Source organism: Camelus dromedarius, chromosome 36, assembly GCF_036321535.1.
Source record: "Camelus dromedarius isolate mCamDro1 chromosome 36, mCamDro1.pat, whole genome shotgun sequence".
NCBI lineage: Eukaryota > Metazoa > Chordata > Mammalia > Artiodactyla > Camelidae > Camelus > Camelus dromedarius.
In genome coordinates, this window is record NC_087471.1 from 11,534,169 (window position 1) to 11,559,278 (window position 25,110).

The 25,110-nt window shown below is 38.6% G+C and overlaps 1 protein-coding gene across 1 annotated transcript in view; it reads left to right on the forward strand.

Annotated features, from left to right (window-relative positions):
* The window catches only part of GLRA3 (glycine receptor alpha 3), a 140,001-nt gene that overhangs the window by 77,058 nt on the left and 37,833 nt on the right, over positions 1-25,110 (forward strand). The window contains exon 5 of the mRNA XM_010995137.3: positions 8,780-8,862. Within this exon, the coding sequence (XP_010993439.1) occupies positions 8,780-8,862 (83 nt within the window). The remainder of the gene's footprint in view (positions 1-8,779; positions 8,863-25,110) is intronic.

Sequence of the window (25,110 nt, forward strand, 5' to 3'; positions counted from 1 at the left end):
TTGACAACGTCAAGAGGACAAGGATGTCAGCGTTACCAGACAGGCTCTGAGGTGGCCATGACGAAAATGATTTAGTGAGCAGTCACGATATGCTTGAAACAAATGAAAAAATAGAAAGACTCCGCAAAGAAATAGAAGATACAGAGTGGAACCAAATGAAAATTTCAGAACTGAAAAACACAACAATTAACATAAACCTAGTGGATGGGCCCAGGAGAAAAATGGAGAGGACAGAGGAAAGAATCAGTGAACTGTAAGGATAATAAAAATCATTCACTCTGACCAACAGAAATGACAGACTAGGGGCCAGGGGAGGACAGAGCCTCGGGGACCTGTGGTTGTATAACAAAAGATCTAACGTTCATGTCATTGGAGTCTCCGTAGAGAAGGAGCACAGGGTACAGAGCTACAAAAAATATTAGAGGAATTAATGGATGAAACTTGCGTAATTTTTGCAGAAGGTACAAAGGCAATGATTCAAGAAATTGAATAAGATATTCACACCAAGTCACATCATACGCAGACTTCCAAAAACTAAATACAGATCTTGGAAGCATCCGGAGAATAACAACACCTTACCTACAGGGGAAATACAGTTGAAATGGTAGCTAATTTCTCATCAGAAATCGTAAAGACCACAAAGACGGGACAGGTAATTTTCAAGTGCTGCAGGAAGGGACCTGTCATCCTAGAATCTTGTATCCAGTGAAAATACCCTTCAGGAGTGAAGGGGAAATCGAGACGTTGACGGATAAAGGAAGACGAAGAGAATTTGGCACAAGTAGACTTGCCCTGAAAATACAGCTCAAGGGAGTTTTCTAAACAGAAGGGAAACAATAAAAGAAGAAGGAAGGGGACATCAAGGGGGAAGAAAGCAAACTGTCGTCAGAAATATGAGCAAATAAAATAGACTTTTCTTCTCCTCTTGAATTTTCTAAATTAAACTTTGACATTTCAAGCAAAAAGCATAACAGTGATGTAGGGGACGATGAAAAGTACCCAATAAGAAAACATTTTTATTTTTAAGAATCACATTGGCAGAAATTAACAAGACTGGACGATTCAATGTTGCCTAATGACCTTTTTGTAGGCGCACAACTTGACCTTAACTGCTTGGGAAGATGGCTTGTCAGGGCACGTAAAATATGAAATTTGTTTATCCCCCTACTCAGAAATCCTGCATCTCAGGATTGACATTATTATGTGTCCACGTGTACACAGGACATATTTACAGACATGCCCGCTGCAGCACTGAGAAACAAAAGACCCTGTTCATTCACTATTAAGAACATAGAACACAGTGACTACCCAGCGTCATGAAATGCCCTGCAAGAGACAGACCTAGATATATGCATGAGAAAGAGACTCCAAAGTATGTTTAAGGTTAAGGGCAATGTTTTATGCTGACTTTTGTTTAAAACATTCTATATATTTATTAGAACTGTGTACGTAAAAATGTACATAGATCTGAATCCACACAAAAAGTCATGAAGGATGTCCAACCATTGGTTAAGAATGACCAGCTATGGAAATGAGCAGTAGAATTTGGGTGGGAATAAAGGTGAGTGGTAGATTTCACTATATATATATAGGCTTATATTGTTTGAGTTTTTCAGTCAGAGTTGCAAACTACTTACAGATCAGACACGTGTATTTTAAGTGACAGAGCCTCTTAACCTGACATCGTGGTGCTTGACTCCCCTGTGCTGTGGCTTCGTGGTGGATATCAGGAGACCCACGACAGGGGGCAGACAAAGCAAGTTGACTTCTTTTCCTGCTAATTTGAAAATTAACTTAGCGAAAGGTACAATTTATTTTTAATTATAAACTGCTTTTTCATTTCAGACAGATTTTGGGTATTATAGGTTGTCAGAATACATCCCCAGGTAGCATGGAATAATCATTCTGCAAAATTATAATGTCTAGAAGATTTCCATCGATAGGATTGAAATACAGTGTGTGTGTGTGTGTGTGTGTGTGTGTGTCCTGTATGATCATGGCTGTATAGTTGTTTATGTCAGGTCTTATTGGAATTGGAAAATGGTTCTATCTACTATGAATTGCCCACACTTTTCTAATATTTTGAGAAAAACTATGGAACAATCCAGAATTGCATCTTTTGCTTTTCCATATGGATTCAGGTGAGAGAGGTGGTATCTCTCAGGTCCTCATCTTTGTTTGCTATATCCTGGCTCACTTGATCAAGGACTAAATTTGGACTTTGTGTGAGTTGTTTTTGGAAACCTCACAAGACTTTGAAATTTTCAAATGGCAAACAGTTTCTTTGTTAACAAAAGTTGTGCTAGGGAAAAAAAAAAACTTGTTCAGTTTACAAGTGGAGCATCTGTGATGTTTCATGAGAGATCTGCTTTCCTGCTTGTTTAAAAAAAGAAGCAGAGTGTCCTGGAAAACCTGACCTGTTGAACTTACCCATTGGTCTGTACTTCCTCCTTAAAAACCACCAAAGGAAAGAAAGAAACTGCATAAGGAATAAAATGACATTAACACACAGGAAGATGAAAGTAATGGGAAAGAAAGCAGTGACAGATAAGTGATGACGAGATATTTTAGGAAGCTTGAAAATGAATGCACATGTGAAAACTGACCTAACAGGGACATTGGAACCGAAGCCAAAGTGAGGGAACACAAAAGGAGGGAAGTAATATCCTTAAACTTTGAGAAGTTTGAGGCACTTCGGGCTTCAGAAAGTAGGGGCTAGAAAAGAAACAAAAGAAAAAGAATTGATGTCAGCTCTGCAGGATCAACAGTAAGCCCTGCCCTCCTGATTTTCTTGCCTGTGTTCCTCAGACGAGCACCTACCTTCATGCTTTCTGAACAGGGCAGAAAGCAGGACAGGAAACCCCCACGAGGTTGCGCCGGGAGCTTCAGGGGCAGGGACCCCGGGCACACCTGGATCTGTCAAGGAGCATCGCACCCAGAAAATGAGGGTGATGGGAGGTCTGCACACTGAGAGGTGCTCTCCCTAAAATGCCCAAGAGGAAAGATCTGCAGATAACGGGGGAGCCACCAACGAAAAATCTGGGCAGCCATCCTCTGGCGAAGACCATTTCTCAGAGAACCGCCTGCTGCTATGTCATTCTTAAACATAGACAGACATTCTACAATACGAACAGTGATCAAAAGCGGAGCAGAGGCCAGAATAAATGTGACGGGGAAATAAAGAGCAAAGAGAAGAAAATAAAAGAAACAAGAAAACAAATGACTCAAGAGAAAACGCAGGGAGCAGAAGAGACCATTAAAAAAAAAAATCTCTGGACAGACGAGACAACAGCAGGCAAGAAATGAAATACTTTTAGGAAAGAAGTGAGTCATTCCAAGCACAGTGAGAGCAAATAATAAACCCAAGTGGAGGAAATTGTAGAATATTTGAAAGACGAAGCGAAGAAACCTGCCAAGAAATAGAGTCTAGATACTAAGACACAGAAAACAGGAAAGGAAGGCTCTGAAAACCAGAGTTTCAACACAGAGGTTCAGTGTCTGACTGAGGAAGACCAGAAAAAGAAGATTTCCTTGAAAAGCAAGATTTGATACCTGCTGTGTTTCATCACTGAGAGGAGCTCGGGTCTGGGAGGGAGTTTGCGGAGTGTGAAGGCACAGCAGGGAACAGAAACAGAAGTGATTATTAAGACGAGACAGTTATTAACACCAGGGAACACGAAATACTGCACACAAGCCGTAATGACAGCAGAGTACTCAGCTTAGCCAAGAACGGTAATCACATACTCACAACATGTAAACACTGACTATTAATTTAACCACTAATGTTTATATAACTCTGGTTCTGAATACTGCTGGAGAGTTATGGGGACACGGAATGTGGTATAGGGGAAGTAAATTGTTATTTCCCTTTGCAGGAAATTAGCAGACCATTTCACACATTTCAAAAATGGAGCATAATGTTGTATCAGTTGAGGTATCTGAATCCCAGACAGGTCTCTGAAGTGGGTGGTCTCTAAGGAGCTGGAACGTGCTGGGGGTTGGGGGTCGGGCAGGGGTACAGCTGGTTTTGATGCGTTTTACAGAACCGTCTGAGCTTGTGAATGGCAGCCACGAATTACACTGATAATTTGTAAATGGAGTGCTGTTCAACTGAGGGTGTTGGAGCGAGACACAAGACTCCAGATTGTCAAGTTTGGGATTTGATGTTACTTTACTTATAAAGTTAGGCAATTATTTGTTTCTTGGGTGCTGACTGAAGACACAGGACTCCGGGGTCAGAGACGAAGGAATTTATTACTCACTGCAAGCAAGCAGCTTGAGCGTCAGCCGCAACGTCCCCATTGTCCTCCGGCCTCATTGGAACAATCCGCCAGGCCCAGACGGGGACAACACGCCCGTGGGTCTGCGTCACAGCTGTGAAACACTGAGCTTGGGGAATCCACTGCTTTCATAGCAAGCCGTAGGCAAGCCTTATCTTTGTCCAGAGGAATGTTATCTCACGTCTCAGAGTTAGCAGCTGCATAAACAGCCCTGAGAAGTGACCTGGGTGAAGGATCGTCAGGGCGGCACAGTCTTGGTACACCCAGCGACAGATGTAGCAAGAGGCCCAGGAGGCCCGCTGGGAGCGCAGCCTCTCCCAGGCCAGACCCAGGTTCCGTGATTTGCCAGCTGTGATGTGGGGCAGGTCTCTTTTCCTGTGAAAGGCTCCTTTTTCTTACACGCCTGATGGTGAAAATGCTAAGGACCTGGGGCTTGAGATGATGTCTGTAAAGCACGCAAGACAGCAAGACAGTGCCAGGCATGCAGTAAGTACTCAAGTTTTCATTTTTATCTCTCCAAAAAGAAAACCAAACCAAAAACAAACAAACAAACAAAACCCAAACACTTAAGTTCTGGTATTTTCCAGAATCCATTAATTAGCACTGCATGGACACCTGCAAGCTATCAATCATCTAAGCCTCAGTCTTGTTGCTTATAAAATGGGGATGGTAACGTCCTCATCACGAGATGATGGAAGCACATCGTGGGCAGGTAAATACAACCCACTGCTTAGTTTACTGATGCTGCCAATCCACCCAGCTTCCCTGCTTCTATCACAGAAGCATCATTGCATTAACACTCAAGTACCAGGAAGAAACTTTATGTCCAAAATACCAGGCACAGTGACTTGTCCAAGGTCCTAACACAGTTTCACCTTTTATTTAAGGTAAATAGAACCACTTTCTCTGAAATTCAGCTGTGGAAAGAATTAAAGATTATTTGAACAATATCTACTTATTTTTTGAACTTTGGTAGACATTCATTTTTTAAAAAAATTTTTTTTCTGAGGGCAGTTAGGTTTTATGTATTTTTATTATTTATTTATTTATTTTAATGGAGGCAATGGGGATTGAACCCAGGACCTCATGCACACTAAGCACGCGCTCTGCCCCTGAGCTCTACCCTCCCCACCAACAGACATCAGTTTTTAAACAGAAAAGGCAAACTTACTTCAACAGACGCTTTTTAAGGTGCTGCTGATTCAAGGTAAATCGGTTTACAATGCCATAAAATAGATGTTGTAAGGAGGATGCTGCCTGTGTGTGGTTATGTATAGATTGATGAAGGGGTCCACAGCTTATCTCAGCCTCCGGAAAGGACCACCACCAATACTGAAATGGCCCTGCTGATGGGTTAATATGCGTTTTCACCGTCTTTGCGATCAGGTGACAACAAGGCTCCAATTAGAACACTCGTTCCAGTCTCCCTTCTGGTGCTCCGACAGCCTAACCTCTCTTGAGAGTTATTGACTCTTTGTAGAATCATTCATGATAAAGTCTCAAATCGCTCAAGTAAATAAATACACTCCATGGTTTAATTCTTTATATTTTCTAAAGTTCCCTGATTTCTTTCAGAAGGATCACTCACGGATCTTTACATTTAATAACTAATCGTGTATGAAATGTATCATTTCTTATGCTATAGAATATGTTAAAAGTCGTGTTCATTTTCAGGAAAAACTGTTCCTGTGCCTTTGAAAGGCAGTGGACTTCAAGGTAAAGGGCACAGAATCCACAGCCAGACCACCAACTGCTAATTCAGCTCTCCCAGTTTCTGCTTTGTGATGTTTCATCTCAATTGTTTCATCTCTAAACAGGGATAATGTAGTCTACGGACCTCGTAAATTCGTAGTAAGGAATAAATGAGCTGAGATACATATAAAGAATTTGAAATCATGCTTGCCACACAGTAAGCAAATATGGTATGTTATTACAGACGATATTTCAAAGCTGACAATTAAGAGGCAATTGTCCTTAAAACACTACATTTAGAAATACTACAAACTAATAAAATGCTTATCCTTTTCATAAGAGGATGCCTAAAATGGAGTCAGAAAACATTTTTTTCATACTTAAATTAATGGTCGAATACTCCAGGCAATGCTTGTTCAAAAATGGGTAATACCTCGATTTTACTGGATTGTTTGTCAGGATTATAGCCATTCTTTTGACATCACCACTTCACTAAGCCAGGACTTCTTAAGGGAAAATTTAAAAACTCGTATCCTGTTTGTACGTCTTGTCTCAGAAAGAGAACTTGCTGTCCTCTCTTACACAAGAAGATATTTCCAAAACAGCGGAATGTGATTAATTGCCTCTGGGTTTGGTTTTCTTTTGATGTGGTCAGGGCATATCTTCAACTTATAGGTAATGTTCTGATAAAGAAATTCAGGATCACACTTACCAAGCTGACCCATTATTTCATTTGTGTTCTGTTAAAGAAGCAATTGTGTTGTGCCTTAAACAAAAAGAAAGAAAGTCAATAAATAGATTTTTTTCAGGATGATTTATGACAGAAGTTCTACAAACAGTGTTTTTCTTTGCCAAATAATTCCTTTCAAGTGCTTTTTTAAAAAAATGTAATATCTTTTTTATGCCAGAAAAATAGCTAGGGTATGAATTTGACGTCACAGGCATGGTGAGCGTCTGGAGAAGGTTCTGAGAATGCTATTTACTTCCATACACAAGGTCACAGAATTAATGCTCCATGCCAACATTTGCAACTGGCTGTCCAGGGAGCCTTGGATGTTTGGAAAATTAATGTGTGTATGTTCACAGTGTACTTGTGCCTACATTTCTAATAAACCCTTTCACAAGACAGAGAACATTGCATCCACCTGATTTTACAATTGCCTTTTTACGAGAGAACTTTGCAAGTGTACAAGATCACCTAACCTAGCCGAGTTAAGAGAAAATTGCTTTGGAAGAATGAACTCCATGAATTATTTGAGTGTGCTATGGACTCTGACTTGAATGAGTGGTCCCATGAGCCTCTGGGACTCTTAAAAATTCTGCAGTTTCATGTCTGCCCATTTATGTCTCTTGAATTATGTACCTTGGATCCCACCAAGAGTATTCATTGTCAAATGTACATCATTATAACTTTATGTCTGTGGTCTATGGAAAAATGCCACTTTGGAGAATGTGGTTATATTTCATAGAGTGGATGGCTATTTTTTGTTAAGGCCTGGATAATTTTTTGTAAGTGATTTAATTCAGTCATCTTTGTGTGCATCCTGGATGATTTGAGGGAAGAGGGGACAATGGGGAAGTCTGGAGGTGCGAGAACGTACTAGCAGTCCTTACTAATGAATGCTGATTGAGTGTTGCCTACGTGTCAAACATGTGTCTAAGCATTTTATTTGCATGAACTCACGTATTGCTCACAATATCTCTCCAGGGTGGGTCCTATTAGTCTCTTCATTTTGGAGATACGAAGACTGAAATGCAGTGAAATGAGGTAATCTGCCTGTGGTCACAGAGTTCCGGTAAATGACTCTACCCAGGGTGCTCAGTAATATTCTGCATTTCAGTGGGAAAACTTTCAGTAAAAGGGGCTTCTAGAGAGTTCTCAGAAAAGAACTTCGTTTGGTTTATTTGGATCTGGGCCTCTTTTTCTCATGTCTGGGAACCACAAATTCTTGGTAATCCCTGAAGATATCTCAGTAATACACTCTTCCAATAAAAAAAAAAAAATCCAAGAGTAGGAATCATCTGAAATGCCGACATACGAAAACCTTCCCGAGGGAAAAAAGTCGGTGGCACGCTGGTGTCTGCCCTCAGATCATCTCTCTTTTTGTGAAGCCACATGAGACCTTAGTTCGGTGCACGTGGAATTGCAGTTCCATCACACATATTCTCGGGGGCTCCTTCACGGCCCCGATGAGGTCTGGTGAGATGCTCTAGACCTGCACCTGGGACCCAGCCCCGTCTGAATACCTAGAACATTGACGTCCTCCAGACTCAGGGTTTTCCTCTGCTAAATACTGCTGGATGCTCGCAGACAAGTTCTTCAGTGTAATGAAGAAGACAGCGGAACATTGTCACCCAGACTTGGTTCCCTGAACTGAGCCTTTCCACGTTCAAACTCCAGACCCTGCATACACTTGCCTCTTCAAGTGTGCTGTCCGTGTGATTTGGGGGAAAGTGTGTCTTTTGGCCTTTGGTATGAATTTTATAAATTTCATGCTCAAGTATCTTTCTTGAGGGTCTCTTCTGAAAATATAGACCTCTTTTGGACATCTACAGCCCTCTCTAAAGGAGAAATAAATAAATGTGATTGGATGTTTATATGCACAGGTTTTCTCCCCACAAAGAACAGATTTACATAAGAGGAGACATACATTTCACAGTAAATAACATACTCAAGCTGCAGCAAATTTTATTTATATGTCAGTTACCACCACAGCAACACTGTTTTCCAGTTGTACCTTTGACAATAGGATATTAATATGCTATTATAAATTTCTTTTTAAAATACTTGCTTTGAATTCTTTCAGATTGACATTAACACTCTCCTGCCCAATGGATCTCAAGAATTTTCCAATGGATGTACAAACATGTATAATGCAACTGGAAAGTTGTAAGTGTAACCAATTTACTTTGTCTTTTAAAAATACAGTAGACATATATTCAATGCAGTATGTAGTTGATTTACTTTGTAATTGTCTTTGTCAGATATTTACTAAATAGGCATGTTGTCTTCCACCGAGTTTAGGAAATAATAATGATGCTTATCAGCACATGCACTCTTTACTGTGATCAAGAAATAAATCCAGGACTTGAAGTAACAGTTTTTAAGCTGGAAAAACAGCTCTTCTCTCTAGACAAAGCATCAAAGGTAAAAAGGATGATAACCATTAAAGACAAATCACCGTTTTTTTTTTATTGAGTGCCTGCTGCAGGCTGAACATTTTGAATATGTTATTTCTCATACTCACACCAAAGATGCTGCCACCCCCAGGCTTCCTCATGTGACAATGGTCGTTCTGAGTGATTGTGCTCCAGTTTATGGAGGTGGTGACAAGCCATCTGGTGTCAAAGTCTATGCTTGCTCTGAGCCATGTTGCCACCCCTCAGCTAGTGTTTGTCCAGAGCCAACACTGCTGGCTGTGTGACGTACGTTATCTCAGGAGAAAAGATGCTTCTCGCACTTGATCTGAGGTTTACCCAAGCTTATAGGCGTTTCTTTAAATCTTTTCTTTCGAAGTGGATCCTTGTGCATCAGAGATTCACACTAACTCAGGGAACACGTTGCATTTCTCTGAACTGATCTGTATAATCAGCCCAAACGTAATTGGGTCTTCAGCGTTTAATGCCATACCAACAGTAAGCATCATGCCATATTTTTCTTGTGGTACTGTGTTACATCACGAAAAAAGAATTTTGTTTGACATCCTCCTTGCGAAAAATTGAACTGGGTGTGCAGACTTGCAGGCCTGAGGCCAGGTCTGTAGTGTGGAGGCGCGGCCACTAGGTGGCGTGCCTACTTCATGGGGGATGCGGCCGTCCCTCCACGTTCGGGTTCTCTTAAAGGAGGTGGAAATAACTATTTCTCCTTCTAGTTAAATTTCAATCCATTACTTTTATAAGTAGTTCTTCAATATTAAATATACTCATGGATAAATTACTAGATTAAAGGAAAATAAAATTATCTAATTTTAGTTGGGGGAGCTATTTAGCCATAAAACTGGGGGCGCAGTGGGGGTGAGCAGTGCGGGATTCTCAGCGGTGCAGATTTTTAACTGTACCATGAGGACGCTTTGAGGACAGGCTGATTCTGCATCTTGGTTACAAACTTAGGTCCATGGGAGAGTATCGAAAGAAAAATCTTATGAAAACAGTCTAGGACAGACTGGTCCCCTAATTACTAAACCAGAGATGCTGAGGTTACCCCAGAGGCAGTGAGGAACTATTCAGGAAAATGACTTGGTCAGTATTTCCCAGATGAACTAAGGTTATTTAAGAAAGTTTCATTGTAACCCCACAAAAAAAGAACAAAAGTCAGGACGAAGAGGAGTGATGTGGAGGTTGCTCCTGTAGAAGAGGCGAACTGGTGTCTTTACCTTCTTAGGCTCCTCAGGCTGGGCCTGAAAATTAAACAGAGATAAGACAGATTAACAGGAGAAAAGGATACAGACTATTTAATGCAGGTTTGACATGGCGGGGGATCCATCACAGGGAAATGAAAAGTAAGTGGCAGAATCTAAATGCCTTTATACCAGGTTGAACAAAGAGAAGCAATTGTGGAGCAGTAACTAAACTCTGTGGGGAACTAAAGGAAGATGAGAATTATTTTAGCAGGCTCTGTTTGTACAGAATTCTCTCAGCTTTGATCCCCAGTTGAAGAATGTTTCTTTTTTCCTGGTAAGGGGAGCACGTCTTTCGCATGGAAGTTTTTAACCTCTTGTTTTCAGGAACAAAAAGGGAAAGAGGAAGGCCCTTCTTGCATGTGTTGATTTTCAAGTGCCTTTTGCTCAAAATAATCCGTCTGCTAAAGTGGCATATTTTGGGGTGCGTTTTCCACCATTCTTCATTCACTTCAACACAAAGTGGATGCAAAGACTCATCTGGGTGCCGATGAGTCAGAGCTAAAGAGCTTAGATAAATAGAATTGTATTGGAAATATTGACAGAGAAAGAAAACATAGAATGAGAAGTAAATGCTGAAGGGAATATTGATAAATCCCATCTTAGTATATTTAAGGTTTGGGAAATTTAGGTATAAAGCCAAAGGGAGGAGTTAGAACTGAGGATATACTATTAAAAGCCATCAACAGAGTGGTTCAACATTAAGGTGAAATTTCTAGAGGAGAGAAACTGGAGATGAAAACAAACACACACAGAAGAGCAAATCCTTAAGAAAGGCCTACGTTTAGAGGCTGCTGGAAGGAACGCCAGTCAAGGGGTTGTCACAGATAGCAAATTAAAATCTCAGTCACTCAGTCTCAAGAGAGAAGGGGCTGCCAAGGAGTTCTGTCTAATGGCACCAAATGCTGTGATTTTTGGTTTTGTTTTTTTTAAGTAATTGAAAAAGAGCCATTGTTAGTGATGACAAAGACAAGCTGACTAGAGTGATGAGGGTCAAAGCTGGATTCCAAGATTTTTTAAAAAACAGGGAGAGCGTGTTGAGAAGGTGGGAGCAGTGAGTGGAATGTCTGGTTCCATGATGGTAGTTATTAAAGATGAGAGTGCGCAGAGCCAAGAGATGGCAGGGTCCCTGGGCGTCTCTGTTCCCAGGATACAGGTGCTCACGTGACGAGACCTTTCTTGTTTCTTCCTCTCCCAGAACGTTTCCAAATCAACCAAAAACTCAACGTGGGGAAGCAGAGCCTTGCGCTGCCTCCCCTTGTTTCTTCTTTCCTCTGTAGGAGGGGGTAGATCCTCTCATGCTGCAGTCATGAAACGCTTCCTGCGCTCTGAGCAGAAAGTCATCTAACTCACGATAGAGATATCATTTGTCCCTGTTTTGTGGCAGATGCTAAGAAAATCCTATCAAAGTAGAAGCTACTGAAGTCAAATTCTTCAAGGCATTTTTCTTAAACTTTTTTAGAGCCATTCCTCACTTTGTTTTGTTTTTAAAAATAATGGCTGAAAATGGCAAGTTAAAAGATTTAAGAGTTCAACTCAGTGGAAAGCAAGAGCTGTAAGGAACTTGGTGTCTACTGTTGAATAAATTCTGAGAGCAAAGGGGAAAAAGAAAACAGATTGGGTTTAGAGGCGTGGAAAACAAGCAAAAGGAAACCGAATTTCAAGGCAAAGTTCTTAATAGCCTGTGATGATCCAGCTTTTTAAATTCAGTAAATGTTCAGTGTGTGTCAATGGTCAGGACTGTTCTAAGTGACCTGGGAAGAGCTCATGCATTTAAGTGTCGATTGAGAAATTTCTGTCAAATACCTAACATATTCTACATAATACGTTGGTGACACATAAAAATATACACATAAAATAAAGCACAAAATGTCCTGTTTGGAAGGGCTTTAGGACTAATTGAGGAATTATCTATGCAAATATAATAATTCCATTAAAGGTGATAAGCATATGTTAATAGCATACTGTTAGCACAAAGGAGAAGATGACTAAAGGAAGGACAGTGTTGAGTGAATAAATAACTTAGGAAAGTATATTTTGTCTAAACCAGCAATGACTGCACACCCATAAAAGTGGGCATCCCTGACTTAGACGTAAAACCTCGATGATGCAGAAGTCTTCGTGTCGGAAAAGTGTCTTAGTTCCTGGGGAGAGGCATGTAGGGAGGGGTCCAGGGGAAGAGAAACCTTTCAAAGGAAATTAATGAGAAAAACAAAAAAAATCTATGAGCTCAGGATAGCATCAAAAAATAAAGGTGGAATAGATAATTCTCAAAACAGAACTCAAAATTACTGTTTCATCAAATGAAATGTGAGAAAGGAGAAAATAAAAGAAATAAAAATAACATATAGTACATATGAAGCACAGAAAGAGAGCAAAAAGAACTCTCGACATTACCACAATTAATACACATGCAAAGGGTTAAATACGTAGAAGGAAACGAAGAGCTTCCCCAAGCCAGATGTAAACAGTTACTAAGATGCAACAGTCTGTTTCAATGAAATTATTCTTAAAATACCATGCAGACAATCGGGGAAGATAGAAAAATCCGTATCAGAGAAACGTGTGTCAAAAAAAAAAAAAAATCCAGGGTAACAAGTTCAATATCAGAAAAAAATAAAATAAATTGTAGGAAAAAAACTCATACGATACAGACACTTGGGTGCTGTGTCGGTCAAGAAACTGAGCTACAGTGACTGAAAATTCCTCCCGCGTGACTTCCTGAGCCAGACAGCAAGATCCGGCAGGGCTGCAATGAAAACAGTAGCTCCCTCAGTAATTTACTTGAAGATACAAGTACAAATATTTGAACAGAACTGTTACGTATAGATAGAAAACTCATACTTTTGTTTGTTTTTAGCATACAAGCACATTTACAAAAATTTTGCTCTAAGCCACAAAGGAAGCTTCTATAAATTCTGAAGAATCCACACATGATGGAATGTGATCGCTGATTAAAATGCAGTATGATCAATAACAGTGTCAAATTACTGTAAATTATTATGGGTGAGCATAAATTATTATACATTACTATACAATTCTGTTAGCTGGAGACCGACAGCGTGGACTAAATGGCTCTTTGTTTAAAGAAAAAAATTAAGAAAAACTTGGTATTAAATGACAATGAAAGCGCTAAGTGGGTATCAAACCTTTAGGAAAATCCTGAGTGACTCTGTCTTTTCTAGTCATATCTCCTGCTATGGCATCAGAAGAGAATCTCAGGCAAAAGCTTTGTTTGAAAAAGAAAATGAAAAGAAATGCATGTGGGTCGCTAATTTTGTCATAAATTAATGCGAAGTTCAAAAAGCTGGGACAGGAATGGGAAAAACAGAGGATGGTTTGCAGACTTTTTCAACGATTTGCTTAAGAATTAAGCATAAAGATGATTCTCCCTAGTTTTCTCTCAGTCCTGAGGGTTGAATGTTGCCTCATTTACATACATTAGAAAAGAGCTGGTGATTCATGGGAAAAGTAATGTCGAAGCTGACCTCTGCTTAAGTGTGTGGTATTGCTTGTGAAACATATTCAAGTAGAAGTTTATTTTAGGTTACGAGACATTTTGCAGTAAATCTTGAATTAGGAATGGTGGTCGAAATACAGAGAACTAAATGTTTCTTGAAAACATGGTGATAAATGAGCACTCTGAAGATGGTATTAAAAATAACAACCCAAAGAGAGCAAAAGAAAGATGGCATCCATAAGCTGAAGAAAAATTGAGGGACCCAAGGAAAGGGGAACCACAGTACAATTGAAGCTTTACCCTTAGATTAACCTGGAATGCTGAATGCCACCACTGAGAAGTCCACTGAAGCCAAAGGAAAGACTGTGGTCCTATTTCTATGGTCCAAGTTCAGACGTCTCCCTATGAGATCTAACGGCCTGTCCCATAGTCTCCGTATTCCTCAGATCTCAACAAGAGTTCTTCCTACCTGATTGCTTTTATAAAATCCAGAAGCCCAATATACCATTTATTCCTCTGGTCTCGAATATCTTTCACTCAACTTCACAAGAGAATTCTGAAATAGATATTGTGAATGCTTGCTTTGGGGTGTAAGGAAATTGTGTTAGTTTCATTTATTTCTCTTTCTTTCTTATACTCATTTTTCATTCTCAGAGTTCAGCCAGAGAATAGAAGCCAGTTGCCCTGACAACTTGCACTTCCAAAATTCACATCAGTAGAAACCTTATAAAATATTAAATCGCATATGTTGCAGAGAGCATTCTGCAGTGAAGGCCTGCTTTTCACTAAATATTTTATTTAATTTTAGAAAGAGTGTAAGGTACACACCAATTTTTGGATGCAGTTGTTGGTAATATATAAAACTGAGTGTCATTTCTCTTGAAGATGAGCTAAACATTCAAGTGATAAGTAACCTTATTTCTCAGGATTAGATTGTACTGATTTACTGAAGTTCAGGAAAACTGCGTGATCCTTTTTTTTCCATTGGTTGTCTGAATGCATCTTGTTTGTTTTCTTTGAAAATAGCTAATCTCTGATGGAGGGAGACAAACTTTGTGATCACTTAGACTACGCTCCTAAGGAATTTACAGTGCAAATCAATGCGTAGGAAAAGGGGTGAGGGAAAAACAAAGCATTCAATTTTCAGCCTTTTGTTTATGCCGTAAAGAAACTTTCTAAGTGAGCAATTATTTTCCCAGGTGAAAGAAAAAAAAAAGAAAGAAATGGAGGGTGTTTTTAATTTTAGAGGAATATTGGATAATAATAAAGCTTTGTTGTTTATTAAAAAAACAGTGGTGATACAGGATATGTAAATGATCACGGTATCCATAAAGAGTCTAATTCTGTACTTCGTATCTAAAGAGGAATGGAGGTAACAAGAGAGAGAAACATAATCAATTAGAGAATGTGAAAGAAATTTTAATGATTCAAGCTGGAAAAGAAAACGCAAGAAAACAATTCAGTGAAGAAAGGATCCTTTTTCACAAAGAACAGCCTGAATTCCTAAAATTCAGTTAAAAGATATTTTTAAGGGTCAACTTGAAAAAAGTCACTGACTAAAAATGTTAAGAAACTTTTGAAATATGCTTTAATAGGGCTTTTGGATAGAAATATTTAAAAATAGATGGGAGGTTTTTGCTATTTGATTTTTCAGCTTCATTTCAAAACCACATCTGCTATGACTCAGCCTGGTTACTCTGGAATTTATGCTAAAGCGAAAGGTAGGATTGGGCAATGACTTTTCACAATTATTTCCTAATAATGTCTGCTGTTATTCAAGCTCTTTCATAATTTAAAATTGTGCATATTGTTCAAAATCATAGTGTGCCTTTTGCCTGGCTAGTCAGAGATACAGAGGGTTCTTATTTTCTGAGTATTTATGACTTAAACAGTTACAGTGTTGGTTAGAAAGCAAGTTTTCCCAAGACGTTATTCCCTAACGAACTAACTAGCCACGTAGAAAGTCAATCTCCGCTTAAGTATTAAATATGCCATCCTGCTTAACACCATGACTGTTCTCTCCCAATCTGTCCACATCTTTGTAGCTTGAATTTTTGCTGATTGTCAGGTACTCTAAACACAGGACAGTGTAACAAAAACACAATATCATTACAAGTCTTACAAAATGATGATGTCACTATAGTTTTATGTCTATTATATTATCTGATTGAATCTTAACCACAATTTAACAAGGTAGGTTTTATTTCCATTTGACATATCATCAAATTATAGGCTTACCAAGTTTAAGTGACTTTCAAAGTCACACAGTTATGAAGTGGACAAAGAAAATTCCTGTGAATTAATTGCCCACAAACATACAACAAGCAGCAGTCATTTTTAAATCTATCTGACAATTTCAAAATATTTATACATTGTGACTGTGGCTTTCGTAAGTTAGCTCTACAGTTAAGTATACCCAGTAATTTTACTTGCTTTCTCAGATGAAAAGACTTAGAGTTCCTTCCTCTGCTAATTTCTTCTTTCCTGGATGCCTTGCCATGTATTAAACGTGACCTAAACCCAGATGTGCAGCGTGGGGCACCCCCTCCTGGTGACAGTGCCAATCATTATGTGACTTGCAGTCTACGATCACAGGGAGCTGCAAAACACTCCTGACTCAGACCACATGTGCGGTTAGCTCGGTGCCGCAGCTAAGTTCTGCGCATTACAGAACCGGTTTGTTCGCTTTGCTAAGCCAAGTTTGCCTTTGCCCCAGTTAAATATCATCTTGTTGGAGTCAGTCCACAATCTAACTTGATGCCCTGCTAATTGTCCAGAGGACTGAGCAACATATCATTATGCACTCCCAAAAGGGCAGGTCTGAGAAAATGCTACAGTGATGCACTAGAGGTATTCCTCTAGACTGAGTACTACTTTAAAAAAAAATTGACACTTTTTCTCTCTTTTTTTTTTAAATCGAAGTATAGTCAGTTTACAATGTTGCGTCAGTTTCTGGTGTACAGCATAATATATCAGTCACACATACAAATGCATATGTTCTTTTTCATTATAGGTTATACGATATTGAATGTAGTGCCCTGTGCTCTACAGAAGAAACTTGTTTTTTTAATCTATTTTATATATAGTTAGTATCTGCAAATCTTAAACTCCCATGATTGCTCTTTGAATCAGTTATAAATCACTTAAGCATATTATCATTAACAGGAGTTTGAAATCCTTGTTCGTAAGGATAACATTAAAATTCATCAAGTGTCTTGTTGAAAACACTGTTTCTAGTCGACCTTAAAATTCCGGCATACTTGGTGACATGATCGTGACATGGTGTCACAAGCATGGCTTTTCCTTTATGACCTGATTTGTGGCTTCTACTGACCACAGCTTCCTAACTCACCTGCTCATGGACTGGATTTTAACTGTTCTGGAACTGAGTGGATTTGGTGTTAGGCTCCTTTATCTTCAGTGCACAGAACGTGCCTGTTAGTAAACTTGAATATATTCTCAGCTTTAATCTCTTCAGGCCACTTCTGACCACCTCTTCTCACTTAACCTCTCTGCTCTCCAGTCGCCTCCTAACCAATTATATTATATTTCCTTAATAATGCATGTCACTATCTGAAGTGATTTGTTTAATTCTTTCTGTTTACATTTTTATTGTGCCCCCCCCCCCACCCACTGCATCCAAGCTCCTTGAAGGACAGGGAAGTTGTCGCTCTTGTTTACAATTTATTATCCCCAGAAATCCCGATGAAAATTAAGATAATATTCTCTTTCTTTCTCTAAACTGCGATCAGTCATGTGTGCCTGTGTTATGTAGAGCAGCTAACGTGGCCCACTGTGATCGCATTTAGTCCGTGGATTCTTTTGAGGGTCTCATCAGTAGCTCCGTGGAACAGCTGTCCTCACTCGCGGTGACCGGGGAGGTGCCTTCAGGCTCACTCAGCCTGCATTCCCCAGGTTCAGCTTTCAGCACACGCCGTGACACCACCAAGGTCTTCTGTAAGCTATGCTTTCCCCAGACCTCCAGTCATGTGTTTCTTTTTAATTTTTATTTTTAATTGTAATCGAATGCACACATAAACTTCTCCATCTTTATCATTTTCAAATGTGTAGTTCAGTAGTGTTCAGTGTATTCACGCTGCTGTGCATCCAGTCTCCAGAACCGTCTCATCTTGGGAGACAAACTTTCTGTCCATTAAGCCCCTCCCTAGTTCCCCTCCTTGCAGCCCCTGGGAACCACCATTCTATTTTCTGTTTCTGTGGGGTTTTGTCTGTTTGTGTGTGTGTGTGGGGGTGCGTAATTAGGTTTACATTTATTTGTTAATTAACAGAGGTTTGGGGACTGAACCCAGGACCTCGTGCGTGCCACTCATGTGCTCTGCCACTGAGCTGTGCCCTCCCCGCGCTGTCTGTCTCTGTGGGTTTGACTCCTCCAGATACGCGCTAAAGTGACTTGTACAGCGTCTGTCTTTCTGTAACTGTATTACCTCACTTACCCTCAAGGTTCATCCACGGTGTAGCATTGAGGAGAATTTCCTTCTTTTTTAAGCCTGAATAACGTCCATCGTGTGTCGTGTACCACATTTTCCATGTGATATTCATACAGTTCATTCATCCACTGGTGGAAAGTAGGGTTGCTTCCACCTTTTGGCCACTGTGAATGGTGTTGCTATGAACACAAGAGTACAGATATCTCTTCAAGACTTTGCTCTTCATTCTTTTGGCGATATATCGAGAAGAGGACTTCCTGGATCATAGAGTAATTCTATTTTTAAACTTTTGAGGAACTGCCACCCTGTTTTCCACAGTGACTGCACCGTTTTACATTCCTACCAACAGTGCACAGCGGTTCCAATTTCTCCCATCCTCCCCAAAACTTGATATTATCTAGATTTTTTTTTTCATTGTAACCAACCCAATGGGTATGAGATTCAGCAGTCCTTTTAGAACATCCAAGATCACCTGTAATCAAAGCATTATGTCATTTTTCTGTGATCCTGTCATTTGCTATTTACTGCTCAGAGCTGTCACAATTTTCTCTCTTCCTTAATTAATTCCCCAAATAACCCCAGCTCCTCCAACCTTCATGTTTGATGCTCTTTCAAAACTTGGTAGCCCCTTCCCCAGAGGTTGCCCCGTGTCCAAACTCAACAATTCCTTAAGCTATGCCATGCATTGTTGCTGCCCATCTAGGAGAACAAATTCAAGACTGTGCGTTATAACTTTAAGTCTTTCTTTAAGAAATACATAAAACTGTGTAAACCTATTTACTTTTTTGGAGACTCCGTTTTCCCTTTTGTGAGATAAATGAATTACATTAGATGACAACAAAATTTCCCTCAACTTTAGGACTCCATAAATTCTTTAAATATAGAAGACCATAAATCTGACAAGTAAAATTAAAAACATAGCATCTAGAAACCATGGTGTATCTACCAGAAGAATCAAGAAGAAAAAAAATACAACTGAACAAAAATAATATCATGAATGATCTGTCATGAAGACCAAGAGGAAAATACACCAAACTAAAAACAACAACAACAACAACAAAACAACAACAACAACAAAAAAAACCAAAACCAAAACCAAAACCAAAAACAAGAAAATATGAAAGAAAGAAAAAATATATAATGAAAGTTGGGAGAAAATCATCTTTTTTTTTTTTTAAAGGAACACAAGAGTGTGATTAAAGAGTTTACATTCACAAATTTACACTTTTTCCCTCTGGGGCAGCTGTGGTCATGGACCACTATGAATGGACTCTTGCTTGTGTTGCAAGTATGCTGCTCACATTCCAGGAGATTTTAAAGTCTCTAAGGCATTTATAGAATGCTCAGCCAGATTTCTGGGATCTCTGAAGTTCCAAGTGACCCTGTGTTTCTCCACAACATACCCCACCTGTAGTTACTGGTTGCTGGCAATCTGTTGATTTCTCTGAGTTCTGCGTCAGAGTACAAAGGAAAGTCCAGAGGCAAATCTGAAAAACAAAAAGCGAAACAAAAAGCCCATTATCAAATTGTCAGCCTTTGTCAGGAGTAAGGAGGATCCATACCGTTCCCAGCCCTGAAGCTTGCTGGAGAACTGTTGGTTTAAAATTGTAATTATAATGTTGGCTCACAGAGTCTGTTTGAATAGTTTGGGTCTATGCAGTAAACTGATTAGTTCGTACACTTGAGCAGATCTCAGCCTCCAACCTTCTGATAGGAAGACAGAGTATTTTCCCACGACTCGGAGTTTATTCCAACGGGGTAGCCAGGCAGAGCCCTCCTGTGCCTCTCCTGGGGTAGAAATCCCTCCAATTATGCACCATTCACTCATTAAAATGGGCTCAAGATCAGGTCCTTTTCTCATTTTAGTTGAGATTTCTAATGAGAACTTTAAAACACTGTATGTTCAATGTGTGGTAATTTTGTGAAGCCTTGAAAACTGTGGGCAAAGTGATCAGTGTCATTGTCATTTAAGAAGACCAGTTAGGAGCCACGGATTTTATTTCCACAATTATCCTGAGAGAGAGAGAGGGAGAGGGAGAAATGTGACACTGATGGTCTATGATAAAGTGTTTTAAGGTCTTCAAGGAGTGGCCAAAGTACCGGGGAATAGTGGTTACAGGTGAGTCATACCAGAGAGTTTTAGAGAAAGTGTAATTACTAAGAAAATAGTTCAGCAGAACTTAAATGAAACCACAGATAACAACCCGGGTTAGGGGAAGATTATTCAAATTAAACGCACAAATTATAAATAAGATTGTTTTAGTTAAATACACTTTGACATGGCAGTTGCTCCTTGTCAGGTCAATGCAATTTCCTGGAGTAACATCACTCCCGGCCGTGGACGGCGAGGATCCGCCAACTGTGACCATCTTCTTCCTTCTGTTTTTCAAGCTCCAGCTGTTAGTTAAGAACATGAGCATTTGCAAGCTGGGTTGACCCCAGAAATCTCAGTCTCTGTCTCTTTCAGTTGAGGAGCCTGGGCCAAATAGGATCCTAGTTCACTTTTAAAACTAAATGGGAAGCTGTAATTTATTGACAAATCTCAAAACTCATTTAGAACTTAAATGTGTTCTCAGCACCCATTCCCTCCTTGAATAGGTATGACTTTTAGGTGTTACTCATGGTATGAAGTATTAAACAATAACCTCTTTTTTTCTTCTATCGTCTTTTAACATTTTTTTTAATGAGCAGTAATAACTTAATTTTTTAAAATGATAGTATAGTACATTTGAATGACGTCTTCAAAATCAGCAAGCTTGTACTAGAAGATTTGAACAATAGAAACTGAAAAACAAACAGGGACCTCAGTTCGCAATCATCTTTACTTGTTAAACCCTTTCAAGCCTGCCCCAATGCCCCTTTTCCTTTGCTCGTGTGTGTGTGATTATATATATAGACTATATATACACATGTAAATACGTGCATGGATAAGTACATATGTATCCACATACGGTTATAAATATAAAAGACATTTCAAGCATAAAAATACTGAAAATTAAAAAGCAATATTTTGTATCAAAATATTAACTTTGCCATTTTACTTCCGATTTAAAGACTTTTTTCTAACCTGAATGATGTGGAATTGTACCTTGTGGTACCTCTGTCTCCCTTAGGTTAAACCTTCTTTTTTCTGCATACTTCACAGTTGTCACTGTTTCTTCTGTATATTGCCTGTTTAAACCTTTTCTGATTTTTATACAGGGACATCACTCCATTTTTATTTATATGTGTTGTTTTATATATGCAATGGATATTTTAACTTTATGATATTTTTCATAGCACAAAGGGTTTTAAATATATATGTAATACATAATATAATTAAATCTATTTTTTCTTCATAAATTATGCCTTTTACATGACAAAAATACAAAAATATGATATTTTAGACATTTTATAACATAGGTTGTGCTTACATTTCAAATACAAGTAGATTTTATTTTTGCGTAAATCTTTCTTAAACTGGATCAAAATTTTTTCCATTATCATTTATTAAAATTTTTTCCATGTTGATTTGAAATGTCATTTTTTTGCCTTAAATTTCCATGTATAGGTCTGATTCTGGACTCTGTTCTGTTCCAATTATCTACCTGGTACAGAGGCCCTATTCTGAAGCTGTTTAAACACAATAGCTTTATTTGTGTATTTTGTCCCTTGTTAGACAGGTCTACTTCTTTACTTATTATTTGGCAAAACTGCCTTTGATATGTATGTACTGTTACACTTCAGAATTAATTTCCAGTTGAAAAGTGCATTAGAATTTTTACATAAATTGCATTGAGATTACAGGTCAGCCATGGGAGAACAGCATTTTCTGCAACCATGAGTCCACCTGCCTGAGACCATGGCATGTCTTTATCTTTATTCCAATGATGTTTCATCATCTCGTTTTTACATTTCTTTGTAAATGTCCTTTACTACACATATTACAGACTTTTGCTGACACCGAGAATGAAAAGTTTGTTCATCTTCATCTTAAATGATGCGGTAACATTTAAAATCCATTCTCTCGTGGATGGTATATTGAAACGGTATTTGTCTCAGTTTCTTAGAGATGAGAAGGGGTAGAATGCCCAGAGAGGATAAAGTCATTAGGAGTCAAATTAGTTGCTTCTATATAGGAATCTTTTAAAAATTCTTCACCTAATTTGCATGTTAGAAATTATGCCTTCTGAATTCCATTGCATTTCGGTATAAGTTATCCAACTAAAAATAAGCAGTTGGTCAATATAATCTTCTCCTAAGACATTCCAAAGCACAGTTATCAAATAAAAGTAAATAAATATGGCGCATCATGTGAGACCCCACTGTGTCTCCCCTTCTATTGTGGGGATTAATCTCAATGTGTCCTTGGGTGGAAACAACATAATTAAATTCCTCCTAGTTGATAAAAAGCTTCAGAATCTAAAATTTTAGTTCCATTCATAAAGCAATTTGATTAAATACTTCCAACTGATTTTAAACAAATGCAGCCAAAATTTAGAGAACCTACTTACTGAAAGTTCAGTACCATCGCAGAACACGTAAGCTGATCTGTAAAGCACTTCTTCAAATGTTCACATTTGAAAAAAATTTAACTGGAGGAAGTGTGTTGTGCCATGATGAAACAGAAGTTTTAATTCAATATCAGCTTTGTCATGCACACAGAATTACAGTTCAGTTACTTGTATTGATACAAAAATGTAAATATTAAAAACTATAGCCTCTCTTCAGTTGATAGACTGTAACAGAGTTTACGGATGTAAAATAAATCATACAGGCTTCATTACTAATTTGAAGAATACTGGACCTCCATAGATTTTTTTTAAATTTAGTAAGAACATAATTTTTACCACAGTGATGAGTTCCAACAAATATTTTCTTCAGATCCATCACAGGTAAGCGACATTTATTTTCAATGTTGAACTTCTAAAATGAATTTAAGAGAGACTTTACTATAGAATTTACAATGCCATCACATATTTCTTCCTTAACAAATGTAATTCCAGAAGCCTTACTTTGATTACAGAATTGGATTTAAGAATCAAGATCATTTAAAATTAATTTAATCCATTTTCTCTTTGAAGCAGGAAAGGATACTAAAACAAACCTCACATCATTTGATTGCTTACAAATTTCCTGTTAGGCACTTTTCCAAGAAAACTTGAACTTGCTCCCCTTGCAAATGCATTTATCAAGTGATCATATTTGGGCAGTGTTTGTAAAAGGACTGTAACTTTTCAAATAAATGCTAAGACGTTTTCAGCTCACTTTTGTGTGGACAAGGCTATTGCTGTAGCCCCTTTTGTGACGTTAAATATAAACAACGTTCGGTTTAAGTTGCCCGTTCACCAACATTTTTTGTGAAATGGAAATTCGGAGCTTACTTTTTCAATTAATATTGAGCTTTCATTTCTTTTAGCCGTTGCAGCTTAGAAGAGTTTATTACAAAATATGAATGTTGCCAAATAATAAAATAGCAAATGTTTGTAGGTTTTGAAACTCAAAGCATTCAGATTACTTTCTACATGGTCCACAGCAGTGCTATTCAGCTTTCAATTACAACTAACTTTTTAAAAAAAGAATTTTATTCATTTAATCATCTTTTTTGGGGAGGGTAATTAGGTTTATTCATTTTTTTTAATGGATTTTTTTAATGGCAGTGCTGGGGATTGAACCCAGGACCTCAGGCATGCTAGGCATGCACTCTACCACTGAGCTATACCCTCACCCCAGGATTTACAACTAACTGAAAAATTTTCTGTGATACTCCTGCTGCACTTTGACACTTCATGGATGTCACAGGTTTGTACACCAAGTGGCCAGCTGGGGGAACAAAGTTGAAAACTTCTGCCACTTCTCAGATAGGCAGTTAGCTGCCCTTGAAATATTAGTTTGTTACTGAAAGGGTTTGGTAATGACAGATGGACCACTGCTAACACTGGCTGTTTCAGAGATTTTTTTACCTAATATTAAAATATTAAAACAAAAAGTATTAAAATAATCTCATACTCATGCCATGGGAGAGTCTAGAAGTACAATCGAAGATCTACCAAACCAATAATGATGTATTTTAAAAAATGGTTAATAATGATTTATTAACCATTCATTAAAAATGAAAAATTGAGAACAAGAGCTGGGTCAGAGAGGATATAAGGAAAAAAGAAGTAATCCAGGGCTGTCTTGGCAAAGCAAGATGTACGGTGAGCCTCTTCATAACCAAGCGACTTCTTGACTAGGAGAAAGGAAGGAAGCGAGAACGCCTGAAAGACTAAATATTTTCTTTTAAGACTCTACGCTTCCGGAGAAAGATGGAGTCATCTTCAGAGGGTTAATCTGAGTTGCTCTCTCTCAAGTCTACCCTAATCAGATGGAATGGGGGTGTGATATTCAGATACAGATATAAATAATTGAAAACAAATGCCCTGCTATTTTTCACATCTGAATATAATAAATATTTAATCTTGCACACCTGAATAATTGTTACAGTCATTCCTTTGGAAAACTTAACCTGATTCTCCTTCTCCTGTTCTCCAGCTTCGTGTAACCCCTTCCTGCGCTCACACAGAACTCCCTGCTTATTTGTCTGTGAGACTCTTCACAGTCTGTTAGTTTATCTGTGTTATTATCAGCTACCTCATATTCTGTGAGCATCCTAACTGGAGCCAGGGCATTCTGTAGTTCCAGGACCTCACCTAGGACCTCATATAGAGTAGGCACTCAGCAATTCAATATGAAATTAATGAACTAGTTTAATTAATTCCTGGGCAACAGTTCAGTAATAAGTTTTTTTGTTTGTGCTATTTGAATGATTTGTTAGATGAGGTTTTTAAAAAGTACTTTTTTTTAAAGAGCAG